General features: G+C 44.1%; 1 protein-coding gene across 1 annotated transcript in view; it reads right to left on the bottom strand.

Moving 5' to 3' along the window:
- LOC124622409 (differentially expressed in FDCP 6 homolog) overlaps positions 1 to 20,946 on the bottom strand; it is a 118,627-nt gene that overhangs the window by 20,579 nt on the left and 77,102 nt on the right. The window contains exons 8-9 of the mRNA XM_047148100.1: positions 14,224 to 14,360; positions 14,010 to 14,134 (exon numbers count right to left, since the gene is read on the bottom strand). Coding sequence (XP_047004056.1) covers positions 14,010 to 14,134; positions 14,224 to 14,360 — 262 coding nt within the window. The remainder of the gene's footprint in view (positions 1 to 14,009; positions 14,135 to 14,223; positions 14,361 to 20,946) is intronic.

Raw genomic sequence — 20,946 nt, 5'->3', positions numbered from 1 at the left:
GGTATACTCGAGGGCACGAAAGATGGCGACCAGCTCAGCAGTAAAAACGCTGCAGCCAGCCGGCAAGGATCATTGTTCGTAATGGTCACCTAGAGTTAGAGCATAACCGACCCGACCAGCAACCATCGAACCGTCAGTGTAAACAACACCAGAGCCCTGATACATGGCCAGGATGGAACAAAAGCGGCGGCAGAAGGCCTCCAGAGGGACTGAGTCCTTCGGGCCCTGTGCCAATTCCAGCTGAAGGCGAGGGCGAGGCACACACCACGGGGGTGTACGCAAAGGGGCCCGGAAAGGAGGTGGAACAGGGAAAACCCCAAGCCCGGAGAGAAGCTCTTTGACACGGACCGCAATCGTACAACCTGACCGAGGCCAACGTTCTGGCAGATGGACGACCGATTGCGGGAACAGAAAACGATAATTTGGATGCCCAGGCAAGCTAAAAACATGGGCAGCATACGCAGCCAGTAAATGTTGGCACCGTAACCGCAGTGGAGGGACACGTGCCTCCACAAGGATGCTGTCCACAGGGCTGGTCCGGAAGCCACCAGTGGCAAGTCATATTCCACTGTGTAGTATTGGGTCCATCACCCGCAACGCAAATGGGGATGCTGAGCCATAATCCGGACGGGACTGGATTAACGCTTGGTAGAGCCGTAATAGGGTAGATCGGTCGGCGCCCCAGCTGGTGTGGCTCAAGCATCGCATAGCATTTAGATGCCGCCAACACGTCTGTTTAAGCTGGCAAATATGAGGCAGCCAAGTCAACCGGGCATCAAAAACAACTCCCAAAAACCTATGTGTCTCCACCACAGTAAGAAGTTCGCCGGCAAGATAAAGCCGCACCTCAGGGTGGACTGTTCGGCGCCGGCAGAAATGCATAACGCAGGTCTTGGCAGCCGAAAACTGGAAGCCATGCTCTACAGCCCAAGACTGCGCCTTACGGATAGCGCCCTGTAGCTGACATTAAGCAGCTGCAAAGCCAATGGAGCTATTGTAGAGGCAGAAGTCGTCAGCATACAGGAAAGCGGAGACAGAATTTCCTAGCGCTGCAGCGAGCCCATGTATTGCAATTAAAAACAGGCAGACACTGTGTACAGATCCCTGTGGTACCCCGTTCTCCTGGACTCGGTAGGAACTATGGGAGGCCGCGGAAGGTACGATACGACAGAAAATTTCGGATAAAGATCAGCAGAGGGCCCCGAAGACCCCAATCACGAAGTGTAGAAAGGATGTGATGACACCATGTCGTGTCGTACGCTTTCCGCATGTCAAAAAAGACAGCGATCAGGTGCTGACGGCGGGCAACGGCCATACGTATGGCTGACTCCAGGCTCACCAGATTGTCAGCAGCGGAGCAGCCTTTACGGAACCCACCCTGAGACGGAGCCAGAAGGACCCGAGACCCCAGTACCCAATTCAACCGCCGGCTCACCATCCGTTCAAGCAACTTGCAAAGAATGTTGGTGAGGCTAATGGGACGGTAGCTGTCCACCTCCAAAGGGGTCTTGCCAGGTTTCAAAACGGGGATAACAATACTTTCCCGCCATTGCGACGGAAAGTCACCCTCAACCCAGAGACGGTTGTAAAGGTCGAGGAGGCGTCACTGGCAGTCCACGGAAAGGTGTTTCAGCATCTGACAGTGGATGCGATCTGGTCCAGGAGCTGTTTCAGGGCAAGTGGCGAGGGCACTGTGAAATTCCCACTCACTGAATGGAACATTGTAGGATTCAGGATGGTGGGTGCGAAATGAAAGGCTCTTTAATGGAGCGGAAGGCCAGTGGGTAATTCGAAGAAGCGGAACTCAGAGCAAAATGCTCTGCCAAGCGGTTGGCAATTACGTCGGAGTCAGTACAAACTGCTTCATTCAGTGAGAGCGCAGGGACGGTGACAGGGGTCCGATAGCCATAGAGGCGTCGAATCTTGGCCCAAACCTGCGATGGAGTGACATGGAGGCCAATGGTGGACACATACCGCTCCCAGCACTCCTGCTTGCACTGGCGGATAAGGCGGTGGGCTCGCGCACGCAGCCGTTTGAAGGCGATAATTTGTTCCAATGATGAATGTCACTTGTGACGCTGGAGCGCCCGCCGGCGATCTTTAATCGCTTCAGCGATCTCAGGCGATCACCAAGGCACCGCCCTCCACCGAGAGGACCCAGAAGAACGGGGAATTGCAGATTCTGCGGCAGTAACGATGACGGTGGTGACTGAGTGAACCACCGCATCAGTGACGGCATTAGAGAGAGGCTCAATAGCGGCAGTGGAGAAGAACAAGTCCCAGTCAGCCTTATTCGTAGCCCATCTGCTAGGGCGCTCAGAAGAGCGACGCCATGGCAGTGACAGAAAGATCGGAAAGTGGTCACTACCACACAGGTTGTCATGCACACTCCATTGGAGAGACGGTAAGAGGCTAGGGCTGCAAATCGAAAGGTCAACGGCGGAGTATGTGCAATGCGCCACACTGAAGTGAGTGAAGGCACCATCATTTAAAATCGAAAGATCGAGCTGCATCAATAAATGCTCAACGGTGGCGCCTCGACCTGTTGCCACTGACCCACCCCACAGAGGGTTATGGGCATTGAAGTCGCCCAGTAACAGGAAAGGTGGCAGCAATTCGATTATCAGCGCAGCCAGGACATGCTGCGCGACATCACCATCTGGTGGAAGGTAAAGACTGCAGATGGTAACAGCCTGTGGCGTCCACACCCGAACAGCGACAGCCTCTAAAGGTGTTTGTAGAGGGACAGACTCGCTGTGAAGAGAGTGAAGGACATAGAGGGAAACGCCACCAGACACCCTTTCATAAGCTGCCCGGTTCTTACAATAACCCCGATAGCCACGGAGGGCGGGGGTTCGCATTGCTGGAAACCAAGTTTCCTGAAGAGCAATGCAGAAGAAATGGTGAAGGCTGATAAGTTGTCGGAGCTCAGCTAGATGGCGGAAAAGAGCGCTGCAGTTCCACTGGAGGATGATATTGTCCATGGCTGAGAAAGGCGTGACGGCACTGGGAACGCATATTACGCCACAGGGTCACCTGCTGCCTCCAATTGAGCACCTGTGCTAGTGCTATCCATGGCGTCTGAGGGACCAGCGAGATCCAGGTCTTCAGCAGACGCTCAAATCTCTACCTCATCCTCAGACGCGGAGCTTATAGGAAGCGGTGGGACGGGTTCCACCGCACTGTCGTGATTTTTACGAACCTTTTTCTTTTTTTGTGTCTCTCTCTGTGCCTTCAGTGGTGTAGGCTGGGAGGGCTTCCCTGGTTCAGTCTCAGGGACGGACCACGACCGTGAGGCCCTACAACCAGGAACCGGCGGTTGTTTGAGCAATTTGCAGGTGTCCGCTTTTAAACTGGTCGGAACTTGCGAACGCAGGTCCCCAAGGGACCCCTCCTGGCGAGAGGAGCCGAAGAAGTCTTACGCTTCTCCAGCTGGGAAGGGGGAACTGATGTCCCCGATGGGTGGGGGGGGTGTTGCTCCTGAAGTAGATGGAGCAGGAGCAACAGGGAGTGAAGTGCCCCCCACCATCAAGGGGGCATGTGTGGTCCTTCGACTCTCAGAGCTGACTGGAAGTGGTGAACCTGATGGAACTGTAACAGGAGTAACAGTGGCGGCATAAGAAGACGACATGCGCACCGGATGAAGCCGATCATATTTCCGCTTAGCCTCAGTGTACGTCAGTCGGTCCAGGGTCTTGATTTCCATTATTTTCCTTTCCTGCTGCAGAATCGGACAGTCCAGTGAGCAAGGGGGATGGTGCCCTCCACAGTTGACGCAGATGGGAGGCGGGGCACATGAAGTATCAGGATGGGATGGACGACCACAATCGCGACACGTGAGGCTGGAAGCACAGCGGGAAGACATATGGCCGAACTTCCAACACTTGAAGCACCGCATTGGGGGAGCGATATATGGCTTTACATCACACTGGTAGACCATCACATTGACCTTCTCAGGTAATGTGTCACCCTCGAATGCCACGATGAAGGCACCGGTGGCAACTTGATGATCCCTCGGACCCCGGTGGACGCGCCAGACGAAATGGACACCTCGTCACTCTAAGTTGGCGCGCATCTCGTCATCGGACTGTAAAAGGAGATCCTTGTGGAAAATAATGCCCTGGACCATATTCAAACTTTTATGGGGCGTGATAGTAACGGAAACATCCCCCAGCTTATTACAAGAGAGCAAGGCCCGCAACTGGGCAGAGGATGCTGTTTTTATCAATACTGAACCGGACTGCATTTTGGACAAGCCCTCCACTTCCCCAAACTTGTCCTCTAAATGCTCTACAAAGAAGTGAGGCTTCACGGATATAAAAGATTCCCCATCAGCTCTGGTACAGACGAGATACCTGGGCGAATACGTCTCACTTTCATTCATTGCCTTTCGTTCCTCCCATGGTGTGGCCAGGGAGGGGAACGATTTGGGGTCATAGCTCTAAAATGAGCCCTCGAACGCTTAGAGATTGCTGGCGGCTGGCCACCAGCAAGAGAAGCTGTGCTATGCTTCATTGCGTGTCATCCACCCTGATGCCACCTACTCCGACCAAGGGCCCTCCCCACGGGCGCCACCCAACCTCAGCAAAGGCCACCTGGCAGGATGGCCATTGCCAGGAGTCCCGATGCCCCAGGGAGATGGGCATCTACTCCTTGGCATACGTGGGGAATTAACGGCGCAGGCATCAGTAGAGCGATCCCTGTGTTGTCAGGGGGCTACAACCAACAGGGTACATGGCAGCCCCACCACAACGGACTGGCTACCGTGCTGGATTTTAGGTGACATGTCGTCCATGGTTTTCATCTGTGCAGAAACTGGCACTGCTCATCACATGGCGGAAAGTGCACGCAGGAATGGATCCATGCCCAAGAGATGGAGAGCGGGCAGGACTGCAATGTAACGACGAATAAGCTGGCGAAAGTTCTCAACAGAAGATGGACATTATGCACCAAGTAAGGCACCCTTCCCCAATAGGCTCGCTCTTCGGAAAAATTTTGAGATATGGAGGTCAAACCCAACAGGGGACCATCACATAAGGCCGAAACGTTTGAGACTGCTTTTAGTCGCCTCTTACGACAGGCAGGAATACCGCGGGCCTATTCTTACCCCCGAACCCGCAGGGGGGCCAAAACAACAGTCAAAGCAGTGGAAACATGCTGATTCTCCTCCATCAAAGAAAGCAAAGACAATTCCTTCGGTGAGAAAGGTCATGGTATCAGTGTTCAGGGATGCGAAAGGGATTCTGTTTGTAGATTATCTCCCCACTGGGCAAACAATTACTGGAGAATACTATGCTAAGCTCCTGGACAAATTGCCACATACATAAAAAAAAGGTCATCTTCCATCAATGTGTGCCCACACACAGGTGCCGTCGCCATGGAAAAATTATACGAACTAAGGTATGAACTGTAGCCACATCTGCCTTATTCACCTGATATGGCTCCATCACACTTCCATCTCTTCCCAAAATTGAAAATTTTTCTCGGTGGATGAAGATTCACTTAAAATGAAGAACTGATAGCTGGAGTTCACAACTATTTTGCAGGCCTGGAGGAAACTAATTTTTGACATGGGATCAAGGCACTGGAACATCATTGGACCAAGTGCATTAATCTACAAGGAGACTACATTGAAAAATAAAAGAAGTTTCAGTGATGTAAGCACTTTTTTTCTATTCTGTTCCAAGAACTTTTCAACCGACCCTCATACACTAACATGACTGATGAATCCCAATTAGCCTCCTTAGACATGATGAATCTCTATACAAACAACCCAATGAAATTCACTCTACACACAGTGACTGATAACTTGGTAAGTAGAAAAAAATAAAGTCAATCCGAGAGATTGAAACATACATGGATTGTTTGGAACTGATTCTAACTTACAATTATTTTAAATTCCATAGAAATTTTTGCCAGCAAAATGGTAGGTATGGCCATTGAGGAACTATTTCTGGATTTTTAGCTGATTCCTATAAATCATCTAAGAACAATTATTCTCTCTATGGAATGTAATATTCCAATTACTGTTGAACAATGAAATCTCTCTCTCTCTCTCTCTCTTTTAACTAGATCTGACTGGTCAATTTTAGACACTTTTGTAAATTTTCCATTATTCATTTGGCTATGAAAATCCCAACAAATCTTCTCATCAAATCACGAATTAAATTTTTATAAATACCTGATTAATTCAGAGCAAGGTTGCCCCCCCCCCCCCTTACAAAACTAGACCTCATGCTAATCATTCCTCTATCTCATTTATCTATTTTCCACTCTTTGTCTGGCTACAAAAATTCAGACAAAATTGATTACGTAATTTCTAGTGAGTATTTTTTTTTCACAATGTTCTCTCTCTCTCCTCCTCATTCTCTCTCTCTCTCTCTCTCTCTCTCTCTCTCTCTCTCTCTCTCTCTCTCTCTCTCACACACACACACACACACACACACACACACACACACACAAAATAAACAACCCTGCAAACAAGGTCTCAAACATGTAGCTTGTTCATGTTGGAGGGCATTGGAATATAACTGTCTCAGTGATGTCAGAATGATGAGTGTCCAGAAATGTAAAATTTTGCACAAAATCGGGTATTCTACGACTACAATGAGTCAAAGACACAGCCAGTCAACTCACAAAAATATCTGGGTGCAATAAATTGTGCAAAAATGAAATGGAATGATCACATCGGCCCATTTGTGGGTAAGGCATGTGGCAGACTTCGGTTCATTGGTAGAATACAAGGGAAATGCAATCAATTTAAAAAGCAGACTGCTTTCAAAAAACTCATGCACCCATCCAAGAATACTACTCTAGTGTGTGGGGCCAAACTAACTACAACTAACAACAGAACTTGAATGTATACAAAGAAGGGCACAACATGAATAGTCAGAGGCTTGTGTGACCCATGGTAGTGAGTCATGGAGTTGCTGACGAAATTGAACAAGCAAACCACACACCACGTGCTGCGACTGCTCAAAACCCATTCAGAAAGACCACTAAACAGACGAAGCCATAGGTATGTCTCACCTATGTCAGGCCAACCCACACCACTTCTTTTGTCACGCAATCACCACAGACGAGTGCCTAGTGTCAAAGGGACAATGCACCCAATGGAAACACGGAATACTCCCCACTGAGACAGGCATCGTAGGACACCCAGTCATCACAGGACAAGGGGATGCCGAGAATTTTTTGAACTTTATGGTGTGATATTAGCAGCTGATGCTGGTAAGGGGGCAAACTGTTACAGGAACTTACTATCAAGATCACCTGCAAGATTATGGAGGGCTGTCAGATAAAAATGTTACAGGAAGCTGCCCAAAGGAGTGTCCACAGTCTCACTCGAGCTCAGTTTGCACAGGAGCATGCCACATCTTTGGATTATGCCTCTCCCACTGTGTTAACTCAAAATGGCATCTAGTGACTTCTCCTTCTTTCCTCAGAAGGGGAAACAACTGCATGGCAGGCATTTATAGAACAACAACAACAACAACAACAACAACAACAACAAGAAAGTGATTTTTGAAGAGTAACCTTTCCCGAACCAATAAAATGTCTATTTCTACAAAACAGATCTCCGTCGAGCCATTCACCATTGGGAAAAATGTGTCATGTTGAAGCGCAAATACACAGAGAAGGATTAATACCTACCCAAGTTTCAAGGTTGCAGCTTCATAATTAAAACTATGACTTGGCACAGCTTCATAATTAAAACTACGACTTGGCCCCTGTAAAAGTCCACAACTGTTTTAGAAGTTTTTGCGTTTTATTTACAATCATGATATTAGCAGGAAAATAGAGTTTGAATTTACTTGGTCTCTTGTACAAATGTGTGGCTAATAGTAGTGTTTGGAGGTCTTTCTGTGTTCCAGTGATATGTAGTGCTAATGTGACAGACAAATCCCTACCAGGTTCTACACTGAATTTACAGTCGAGCTAGCCCCTCTTCTAACTACCGTAGAATCTCACTTAATGAGCACCTCCCATAATGCGCAATTCGCATAATGAGCAAAACAACTTGTAAATCTGACTCGTTTGACAAGCGATGTTTCACATAATGAGCGACGAAGATTTAGTGTAATGTTACTAGCCATTCACCCACAATGGAGCAAATGTTCAACCATATGAACACCTTTTATTGTCGGCAGCGGCATGTGAACAATGTCTTTAGTAATACTGTGGTCTGGGTTTACTGCTACTTCTGCTACCCTATTAGTGCAGCTTGTCATCACACATTTTCTCTAAACTTGTATTCACACAGTGCTTCTTGTGTGCAAATTTTAACAACCTTCGCAGAAATGTCCCCAAAGATAAAGACGCAAGAAGACAACCGTAAGACAAAGAAAATTACCTTAGAAATAAAACGTAAAATCATTGAAAAATGCGAACACGGTGTGAGCGTTGCTGATTTAGCATGCACACACAATTGGTCTACATCAACTACTTGTGCTATTCTCACGGACAAGGACAATATTGAGGAGACAGATGCTTCAAAGGGAGTGACAAGACTATCTAAAGAATGTTTTCGTATTCTGCACAGTCTCGAAAGGCTGTTCCTTATGTGGATAAATGAAAAGCAATTAGCAGAGTGACACTATTAATGAGAACATCACTTGTGAGAAGACACAATGATTTTGTGCTTTGATGTCTTACTTCTCCCCCCCCCCCCCCCCCATCCCCCTCAGTGGGGACATACCCGCCTTTGGTGACTGTCCACACCTCCCGCACTCCAAACAGAGCGACTAATTGGAAATTTGGGACGATAATAGCTTAAGTGATCACCTCTCCCTGGGGCTGGTCTGTACCATGGGGTGTGCAAAGCCTACCTGTCAACCCAGGCCTGGGAATTACGCATTACACAGTCATCTGTTATGTGTCAGATGCATGGGCCGATCTTCAGGAGCAAACAGAAAGGAAGAAGACACAGAAAGTAACCTCAAATGCCAAAGTGGGAAAAAGATACGTGTTGTAGAGTGAAGAAAACAGAGGAGGGATTATTCTGACATCAGGCTACTAAAACTTCAGAACACATTCCCAAAAATAACCCAAATATGTTCCCCATGGGAGGGGAAAAAGAATAGCAGGACAGACATGCAGTATGGAAGGGAAAAGGTGCTGCAAAGGCTGGGGCCCTGCAGTAACCAAGCACGATATCACACCAAAAAAATTGTGCCCATTAGTTGGAAGAAAGCACAGGTCACATTCATTTACAAGAAGTGTAGCAGAAGCGATCCACAAAACTACAATCCAATATTCATGACATCAATTTGTAACTTAATTTTACATCAACAACTTAGTTCAAACATAATGAGCTATTTCTTACAAACTGACCTCGTCCGTGCAAACTGGCACGGATTCCTACAAGATCGATCATGTGAAACCCCTCTCATCCTTTTCTCACACAACATACTGTAAGCTTTGAGTTAAAGTAGTCAGGTAGCTGCAGTATTTCTTGATTTCCAAAAAAGCATTTGACTGAGGATTTTTTGCTAGGGAAGACTTGGATGGAGAGTAATTGTCACATGAGGTAATTTCATGTGTGCCCCAGGAAAGTGTGCTGGGACCCTTGCTGTTCATGTTATATGTTAATGACATTGCACAGAATATTAATTTTACCCTCGTACTATTTACAGACGATGATGCAGTTATCTATAATGAAGTACTGTCTGAAAAAAGCTGCAGAAATATTCAGTCAGATCTTGATAAGATTTCAAAGTGATGCAAAGATTGGTAACCTCCTTTAAATGTTTAGAAATGTAAAACTGTGCACTTCACAAAATGACAAAATCCTAGTATCCTATGACTTCAATCTCAATGAGTCACAGTTGGAATCAGCCAACTCATAAAAATACCTGGATGTAACACTTTGTAGGGATATGAAATGGAATGATCACATAGACTGTCATGGGTGAAGCAGGTGGTAGGTTTCGGTTCACTGGTAGAACTTCGGGAAAACACTATCAGTCTACATCTGCATGTACATGGATACTCTGCAAATCACATTTAAGTGTCTGGCAGAGGGTTCATCGAACCACCTTCACAATTATCTGTTATTCCAATCTCGTATAGCACATGGAAAGAACGAACACCCATACTTTTCCATATGAGCTCTGATATCCCTTATTTTATAATGGTGATTGTTTCTTCCTATGTAGGTAGGTGTCAATATAGTATTTTCACATCCAGAGGAAAAAGTTGACGATTGGAATTTTCTGAGAAGATTGCTCTGCAACGAAAAACCCCCTTTGTTTAATGATGTCCACCTCAAACCCCGTATCACTCCAGTGACACTCTCTCCCCTATTTCGCAATAATACAAAACATGCTGTCCTCCTTTGAATTTTTTTGATGTATTCTGTCAATCCTATATGGTATGCATCCCGCACCGCACAGCAGTATTCTAAAAGAGGACGCACAAGCATAGTGTAGGCAGTCTCCTTAGTAGATCCGTTACATTTCCTAAGTGTCCTGCCAATAAAATACTGTCTTTGGTTAGCCTTCCCCACAACATTTTCTATGTATTTCATAAGTTGTTCATAACTGTAATTCCTAGGTATTTAGTTGAATTTATGGCCTTTAGATTTGACTGATTTATCATGTAACGGAAGTTTAACAGATTCCTTTTAGCACTCACGAGGATGACCTCACACTTTTCATTATTTAGGGTCAACTGCCAATTTCCATGCAATACAGTTATCTTTTCTAAATCATTTTGCAATTTGTTTTGATCTTCTGATGACCGCCAGAAATCACTTCCATCTTACTCTTAAGACTTTCTGTCAATTACTATGAACTGTGACTTCTCTCACAGGAAATCACAAATTCAGTCACATAACTGAGGTGATACTCCACAAGCATGCGATTTCACTACAAGCTGCTTGTGTGGTACAGTGTCAAAAGCCTTCCGCAAATCCAGAAATATGGAATCAGTTTGAAACCCCTTGTGAACAGCACTCAACACTTCATGCGAGTAAAGAGCAAGTTGTGTTTTATAAGAACGATGTTTTCTAAATCCGTGTTGACACTGTGTCAATACACTGTTTTCTTCGAGGTAATTCATAATTTTCGAACACAAAGTATGCTGCAAAATCCTGCTGCATATCAACGTCAATGAGATGGGCCTGTAATTTAGTGGATTACCCCTACTACCTTTCCTGAATATTGGTGTGACTCGTGCAACTTTCCAGTCTTTGGGCATGGATCTTTCATAGAGCAAATGGTTGTATATTATATATGATTGTTAAGTATGGAGCTATTGCATCAGCATACTCTCAAAGGAACCTAAATGGTATACAGTCTGGACCAGAAGACTTGCTCCTCTTAAGAGATTTAAGTTGCTTCACTACTTCAAGGATATCTACTTCTACGTTAATCATGCCGGCAGCTGTTCTGGATTCAAATTCTGGAATATTTACTAAAGTCTTCTTTTTGTGAAGGCATTTCGGAAGGCTGTGTTTAGCAACTTTGCTTTGGCAGCACTGTTTTCGGTAGTATCTCAATTGCTATCATGGAGAGAAGGCGTTGATTGTGTCTTGTCGATAACATACTTCACATATGACCAGAATCTCTTTGGACTTTCTGATAGGTTTCGAGACAAAGTTTCATCGTGGAAACTATTATAAGCATCTCGCATTGAAGTTTATAAAGGAGACTGCTTGTAAATCACTCATGTTACCCATTCTGGAATATTGCTAAAATGTGTGAAGCCCATATCAAATAGGACTAATGGGGGAAAATTGAATCTACATACAGAGGGGAAGTGTGAATGGTCACAGATCTGCCCTGTCCTGCAGGAGAGAGTTGCACAGATGCTGAAAAAACTGAACAGGCATATTCTGTATGACAGATGTAAACAATCCTGAGAAAGCTTGCGTACAAAGTTTCTAGAACTGATTTTAATGATAATTATCGCAATATACTATAACCTCCTCCTTATTGCTCACACACTGAACATGAGGACAAGATTACATTAATTACAAATCACAGAGACTATAAACAATCGTTCTTTCCCTGTACAATACTCGAATTGAACAGGAAGAAACCCTAATAACTGGTGGAATGGGACATGCCCTCTGCCACGCATTTCACAGCAGCTTATAGAGTGTATATGTAGATGCAGATGTAAATATAGCAGATATTTATAATGTTTGGAAACAAAACATATGAGAACAATATTCTAGATACAGTCACAGACTTACTGTTAGTGAACATTAACCCTAAAGTAATGTAATTTGATATCACGTTGGAAGATGACTTTCCATGTTCCTGAAGTAGAAAGATAACGATTGAGCTGGCAATCACACAAATGTCAATCATGAACTCTAGCACTGACAACATTTAGAATTAAGCTCAAAGATTACATATATTGTATAACATACTACTGTGCATTAACTGAACATAGATACAGATAAATTTATTTCCATAAAGCAGTTTTGTAGCATTCACAAGATTAGGTACTTATTTTTTAGCACAATGCCAGGTACGGGCCTGTGATGGTGTGGGCAGTATTGTAGTTATGTCCACCTAGCAGCTTCCATTTTAACTGCCTATCGACCATGGACTTATTTTCTTTCCACTTTACAGCAGATGCTGAATTCTAGCAGATTTATGGCGTCACTGCATTTACAGTGAGAAGTGATTAATTTATTGACCAATAGACAAGTAAAAAGGAAGCAGACAGGTGGACACTAGTTGCAATACAACCAATACCATCACAAGCTGGGACCTGGCACTGCACTTAAAAAGCAATACATAATTTTTGCACACCCCATCTGATGATGAGCTCGAAAAGGCTCAAAAACTGGTTTATAGAAAAACCAATATTATGAAAGGAACAGGTCACAGTTATCTGTATTTATATTCAATTTACATCTGTTATCTGACTATCACCCACTTGAAATGAGGTCTACAGGATCCATCCCAATGACACGGGTTGGTGACAAAAACCACTGCAGTGAGGGAGTGTGTTCAGTTGCGCCCAGTCTTTAGGCAAACTATGCTAAACTCTAGCATCAACAAAACTCTGAAGTGGACTATTAAAACAAAGCCAGTACTGTGGCTGGAACACAATTACTTATTGCCTATGCATCAAGATGACTTCAGCAAAGAAAGGGGAACTTGCAGTATCTGTGTAAGATTAGAGACTGAAATTTTGACCACATTTGTTTGTTGCAACTTACTGCGTGCAGTCTTCTATACCTTACTTGTATCTCACAATGCAAAAATTTCTATTCTGATAAATAAGCTCCATATTGGCAGAATATCAAAAACCTTCATCACAGATATCTACTGGCTGCTTCCCACACATTGTGTTGAAATATACGACACTGGTTCATTACAGAATATCACAGGACATCCCACAAGGAGCACTTTCAACTCCCAGTACTGTAAAAGATGCCGATACTGGAACTTCTACTGTCACCTGTTGAACTACTGAAATATGCAGACAATATTTGCTTATTCGTAACAGCTACATCTCTCGAGGATAGCAGCTACAGGCTAGATTCAGCTGTCGACCTACTTGACAGTTGATTGACAAAAAATGTGAAAGCAGCATATGCTCACAAATCTCAAGTAGTGGTGTTTATATGCAAATGAGTGCATTGTCTTATTCTGCTGATGAAGTTGGAAGATTATAGAATGACAGTAACCTCACCTGCACAGCACCTGGGAATATTCTACAATTCACTATAGATTCAGTAAGTATATGTCTGATATTCTTCCAAAATTAGAGCAAACGATAAACATTCTACATGCACTGAGCCATACTTAATGGGAAGTCAGAATCAGAATTTAATACAGCACTGGCTGCCACGCATTACGCCAAACACTAGATTTTAATAATAAAACACAAAAGGACAACAGGTATATCACCTTTGCCTGTCACATTTGCAGTGTGTATAATTTTCAATCTGCTATATATTTCACTTCACCCAGTCCCAGCTACGCGATTCCCAACGCTCTTTGTGTCACAGTACCATCTAAGGAAACATACAACCTCTCACTTACCCTCAATTTCGCCTCAAGAACTTCTTTTGACTTTTCTGACAGAAGTATCTTATCTCTTGCAATATTAAGTTCCTGATCAAGCTGCAATCTTTCTTCTTCTAGCTGCCTCAAACGATCAATAGCCTCTGAAACACCAAGGATTCCATTTGTATAGATAGAATATTAATAAGCCTATCCAGTGAAGCACTCAGATTACTACTCTGACATAACTAACCTTGCAGTTGCAATTCCTTGTCTCTCTGTTTTTTCTCAAATTCAATTCTCTTCTCTCTCTCTTGTTCTAGAAGTAATCTCTGTTCTTCTTGGAGTTGCTCCAATTCCTCTCTCTTCTCCCATTCTTCACGAAGAACTCTGTCAAGATTCAATTTTTATTACATTAAAAATACTGTACAAAATTTGGAAGTCATTAAAAACAAACTGCAACTAACATTTGAAAGCTTATTCTATGTTAATAAAAAATTAACTGGTTAATAAACTAAATAATGAAAAGTCCAGGTTGGAATGTCAAAATTATGAAAATCAAACTGCTACTCACCATAAAGATGACATGCTGCATTGCCAACAGGCACAACAGAATGACTGTTACATGTTGAGCTTTTGGCCAAAGCCGCCTTCAGAGAAAGTGGAGAAATGGTAATGATTCTTACTCAGTGCCCCCCCCCCCCCCCCCCCCAATCTCTCTCTCATCTATTTTGGCTTTGTATCAGAAGCACAGTGATTTAAGTGACACCAATGAAGTATCAAATGAATATTTATTCTGTGCCCTAGTCAAGATCCTTGTGTGTACCACATAATTCCACTTGGGAAACTAAAATAACTTCCTCCAAGTCTAAAAGTAATGTTTCTTTGATAACAGAAATCAGAGGGCTCACTGATTAAATGCGCTACTTGAATGAAACCAACAGAAGGGTGTAAATTAAATGTGGCATTCCACAGTGCACGGAGATTTGTCGTCTCCTACATTTCCCTTGAGGTTCAGAATATTCATCTTCTGTCTTGCCTTTCCATTCAGTAGAAGCTGGTTCAGAGTAACATTTGGGTTCAATGGCAGACTTGCAGTGTCATTACCAAGATTTTTTTATCAGCTTCCACATCCTTCAACTGGTTTGTTTCATGTCCAGATCTGATAGTAGCTTCATCCGTCTTTCCCTTCTCTACTCAGCTATGTTTCGGAGTAGTTTTTCTCCTGCTTCAATTGCATTTGCTGACAAAGCGTCTGCATCAAACTTGCTACCACCATTGCTCATGAGAGATTGTGAACTTTGGTGATGGCCAGGTATAAATTGGATCCTACATTCAGGTGAAATTTGCCTTTTTGATATTTTCTCTACGAGTCTGACACATTCTCTGTAGTTTTTAGGGTCTGCCCCTACTTTTTCAGTTACAAGATCCACTTCTCTGAAATCCATTTTGCTCTCTTCGAGTTAAAATGGAGTTTGAAGGGTACAATTTCTACTCTGACAACTTCTGATACTACACAAGACAAAGGGCAAGGTTGCACCCTGCAGATTAGTTGTTCTACTGCTTTTGTAACATGATGAGCGATGTTCTCGGCAATAAAGATACTGTTAGGATTAGACCCTCTCAGCCCTCTGCTACCATTAAATGACAGTGTCAGTTTTGGGTTACAAGTAAGCTTCACTCTCTCTCTTTCCATCCTACTTTCTAGTCTTCTCTATTATTATCAATCGAGTTATATCCCCAGCTGAAAGTTGGCAGTTAAAAATCTCCCATTACAATCTTGATGGTTTGGTTATGAAAATAATTTGGTTTGTGCCATGTCAAATCTATATAGCTAGGTCTGTAGCTCAGTTGTTAAAATTTCAGTGCTGTGTGTGTCCATGATGCTTATTGTGTGAATCTCTATATATGGTCTTACAAAAAGAGGACTATCACATTGTTCACCACAGCATTCTACTACCATCTTCATCCCTTCACTTTCTGATTTTTGGTCATTAGCACTTCTGTGTGTTTCTTGCAAAGCTAAAAGTTTCGTGACTGATGGTTGCACTTGTCAAATAGTAAAAAAACCTCCCCCTCAATAATCCTTCAATATTTTCATATAGTGGAGATGCTGAGTCGCAGATAGGCATGACAAAAAGACTGTTGCAAATAAATAAAGCTTTCACCCACACACACACACACACACACACACACACACACACACACACACGACTGCAGTCTCACGCAACTGAAACCACACTGCGAGCAGCAGCACCAGTGCATGATGGGAGTAGCGACTGGGTGGGGTTAATGAGGAGGCTGGGGCGGGAAGGGGGAGGGTTAGTATGGTAGGGGTGGCAGACAGTGAAGTGATGCAGGTTAGGAGGAGGGCAAGGGAGAGGTGGGGGTGGGGGGGAGCAAAGTTGCGGAAAAGGAGAGAAGTAAACGGACTGGGTGTGATGGTGGAATGAGGGCTGTGTACTGCTGGGATGGTAACAGGGAAGGGGCTGGATGGGTGAGGACAGTGACAAACGAAGGTCGAGGTCACGAGGGTTAGAGGAATGTAGGATTTATTGCAGGGAGAGTTCCTACCTGTGCAATTCAGAAAAGCTGGTGTTGGTGGGAAGGATCCATATTCCACAGGCTGTGAAGCAGTTGTTGAAATGAAGGATGTCATGTTTGGCAGTGTGTTCAGTAACAGGGAGGTCCACTTGTTTCTTGGCTACAGTTCGTCGGTGGCCATTCATGCAGACAGACAGCTTGTTGGTTGTCATGCCCACATAGAATGCAGCACAGTGGTTGTAGCTTAGCTTGTAGACCACATGACTGGTTTCAAAGGTAGCCCTGCCTTTGAAGGCATATGTGATGTTCGTGACCGGACTGGAGTAGGTGATGGTGATAGGATGTATGGGACAGGTCTTCCATCTAGGTCGATTAGGGTTATGAGCCACAAGGTAACAGGTTGGGAGCAGCAGTTTTCTAAGGATGGACGAGTATATTGTGTAGGTTCAGTGGACGGTGGAATACTACTGTGGGAGGTTTGTTTGTTTCCTTTATAGGGCACCAGAAACAACTGAGGTCATACGTGCCTAAGTCAAAACTATAGAATGCAAACACAGAGACAAGGGAAATGACTATATGTCAGTCCCAATGGGAAGAATAGGAGACGTCTAAACAAGGCATGTGGAAAAAGGTCTAAATAACACCATACAAAAATGGAGATCGAAAACTAGAAATTAAATGGCCTTCACCATATTGCTTCAGTGGATAAAAAGTTAAACACGGGCGACAGCCCATGTGTCATTTGCTAAAACAGCTGATAAATCAGATGGCAAATCCAAGATGGAATGTAGATTAGTAAAAAAAGGGCATTCCAGCAGGTAGTGGCGGACAGTTAAAATTTGAGCGCAATAATACAAAGTGGTGGGGTAGTGCCATTGAGAAAATGACAATGGCTAAAAAGGCAGTGCCCAATATGCAGCAGAGTTAAAATAATCTCCTCCCAGCTGGAGGGCCGAGAGGAAGTCATCCAAGGTGCTGAGAGAGGCTTAAGAAGCCGAAGCTTATTCCCGTGAAGGGAAGACCATTGGCGATGCCAAAGGAACACCACCACCTAACAGACGGCAACACAGAGATCATCTGAGGGAACAGCTGTACTCACAGACTGAGGTAAGATGACTGTAGCCTTGGCAGCAGCGTCAGCAGCCTCATTTCCTGGCAGACCGACATGAACAGGAACCCACAGAAATATCACATTGGCTCCACCAAGAGTGAGCAAATGGCAGTTTTCCTGGACCCGCTGCACTAAGGGATAAGCAGTGTAAAGCGCACACAGACTTTGGAGGGCACTGAGTGAGTCTGAGCAGAGGACACAATTGGGAAGGCTGTGTTACCGGATGTACTCCACAGCCTGATACAAGGCAAAAAGCTCGGCTGTTAATACTGAGGAGTGAGCCGGAAGCCAATATCGAAAGACACGGGTGCGAATGACTAATGCACACCCGACACCGTGGTCAGTCTGAGAGCCATCAGTGTATACAAAGGTCCAATGGTTAAGTTCCATGCGAAGGTCATGAAACTGAAGGCAATAGACCGAGGCTGGAGTAGTGTCCTTAGGAAGCGAATGAACGCCATGGTTAACGTGGGTCGCTTCACAAAGCCAAGGTGATGAAGGGTTCACACCAACAGGGAAAGTTGCAGGTAGCATGAAATTAAGCTGCCGTAGAAAGTGGCGACAGCAGACGCCAGGAAGTAACAGGGAAGAGGGACGAGCCCCATATTGATGAGCTAAGGAATCATCAAAGGAGGCACATGAAGGGTGGCAGACAAATGGCATGCTTACCTGCTGAGGAGAAAGTCATGGCAGTAGGACAGTGGTGGTTCAGCACACAGACACTCAACTGGGCTGGTGTAAAAGGCACCCACGGCCAAATGGAGCCACGATGGTGGATAGTGTTGAGATGGCGTAAAAGGGATAGACCTAGATGAAAGACCTGTCCCATACATCCTCCTACCACCACCTACTTTAGTCCTGCCACTAACATCACTTATCCCATCGAAGACAGGGCTTCCTGTGAAACCAGTCATGTGATTTACAAGCTAAGCTGCAACCACTGTAGTGCATTCTATGTAGGCATGACAACCAACAAGCTGTCTGTCCCCATGAATGGCCACCAACAAACTGTGGCCAAAAAACAAGTGGACCACCCTGTTGCTGAACACGCTGCCAAACATGACATCCTTCATTTCAATGACTGCTTCACAGCCTGTGGCATATGGATCCTTCCCACCAACACCAGCTTTTCTGAATTGCGCAGGTAGGAACTCTCTCTGCAATACATCCTACATTCCTCTAACCCTCCTGGCCTCGACCTTTGTTAGTCACTGTCCTCACCCATCCAGCCCGCTCCCTGTTCCCATTCCAGTACTACACAGCCATCATTTCACAGCCACACCCAGTCTTTTAATTACTTTTTATTTCTCTCCTTTCTGCTACTTACACCCTCCCCCTCCAAACCTCCTCTCCTGCCCTCCTTCTAGACTGCAGCACTTCACTGTCCGCCACTCCCACCATACTATCCCTTCCCCTCCCCGCCCCAGCCTCCTCCTTACACCCACCCAGTCACCACTCCCATCATGCACTGGTGATACTGCTCGGAGCGTGGTTTCAATTTCCTGAGACTGCAGTTTGTGTGTGTATGTGTGTGTGTGTGTGTGTGTGTGTGTGTGTGTTTGTTTGTGTCTACATCTATTGTTGAAGGCCTTATGGCCAAAAGATTTATTTATTTGTGGCAGTCTTTTTGTTGTGCCTACCTGCGAGTCAACATCTTCACTATATGGTGAGTAGCAACTTTCCTTTTCATAATATTGTTACATTCCATCCTGTATTTGTCATAGTTTGATTTTTGCTTCAATATTTTCACAATTTTTGGTCTTGAAAATTATCAACTGTGTGGGTTTACCATCGTATTCTGATGTTTCTCACACGTTTCGCATTGGTGGACAGATTAGCTATTGACCTTAGTACAATGTTTCACGGGTGTTGCCACTTGTTTTCTCTATACCACAATCATTTGTGGAGGCTCCTTCCATGTTTCCTCCTGGATGCTACCATACAGGTATCCTTGCCTTAATTCCACAGAGCTGTAAGGCAGTGGAAAGGAATGAAGTTTATGCTGAAAAATGACATTTTGTCTCTTACGAATGTATCAACATACTGTAAAAATACTGAAGGTACGGAAAAAATTGGATGTTTTGGACAACCTTGTGCATTTCTTTTGGAGTGACTCTCCTATTTGCCTAAAAATAGCTCACAGGAAATAGTTTAAGCAATCTCAAACAAATGAAAAGTTGTTAGTACTAGAAACTTCCACCAAATAAAATACTGAGCACAAAATTCAAAAAGGTTCAGATGGTTTATAAGCAGAACTAGAGATAAACAAGTTAAGCACCTCACTTTGACATGTATTGCACTTAGACATACCACCCACTGACTGGAGTTTTCGATTATGTTGGCATACAGAATTACCTCCTGGAAAAATGGAGCTAAGAGAGGCAAAGTAGGTATTCACTGTTAGCAACAGTAAAAAAGTGGGTAAATAAGATAACCAGACATCACAGAGGTTTCTGACAAACTACTACATCTTTTCCCTTCCATGTGTAACACCTCTTGGCCTGTTACGATCTCATTGAAAAATTCTCCTGCCACTTCTTCTGTAGCACGGATTTTGGGATCCTCGTCAAGCACATTTGTTGTAGACTTTTATCTAGTTTTTATGTAGTTCTCTATATTATGTATTTTACAACCCTCAACATATCTCCATTCCTTTCATGATCTCCACTGGTGTAACTGTTCCTCTCAAGGATTTAAGCTTTTAGTCTTTTAGCAATTAGATTTCATTGTCCGGGCTTCACTAACATAAAACAGCAGAGGTCTTACAAAGGCATATTCTGGTGCGCTTCTGGACTAGAGACAGTCTCGTTACATTAATGATTCCCCTAGTTTTTGTATAGTTGATGTCTTTTATAGCTAAGCCTATTTCGTCCTTACAGGATAATGAATGTGTTCACTATTTCCACAATTTCATTTTTGAAACAGCTCTTTCTTTGTACTTGTTATTTTCCAACAGAGTTTGTTTACAGAGAATCCGTGTTTTTTTGTGGGCATTGTTGCCTATGCTATATTTCTCTGCTAAAATTGTAAATCATGTACAGAACACTGCAAGTTATTCTCTGAAGAAGCCAGAAGAGAGAAATCCTTTGCAGAAAGTAAAGAACAGTTTTGTGTTTCCGTTGATTTGAGCAAAGCCATGTGGTGTTTGACTCCAGTTTCTGATGACTGTATTCAAACAAATAATAAACAAGAGCGGTGAAAGGCAACATCCCTATCATACTCTGGCATGATGTCTACCCAACTCTGATAATTTTTCTTTCTTCTTTACACGGATTAAATTTGTTCTGTACATGTTTTATATATTTTCAGTGAAGATATTTG

This window comes from Schistocerca americana, chromosome 1, assembly GCF_021461395.2.
Source record: "Schistocerca americana isolate TAMUIC-IGC-003095 chromosome 1, iqSchAmer2.1, whole genome shotgun sequence".
In the NCBI taxonomy this organism is placed as follows: domain Eukaryota; kingdom Metazoa; phylum Arthropoda; class Insecta; order Orthoptera; family Acrididae; genus Schistocerca; species Schistocerca americana.
The sequence above is the reverse complement of the archived record's forward strand: the minus strand, read 5'-3'. Positions and strand labels throughout refer to the sequence as shown.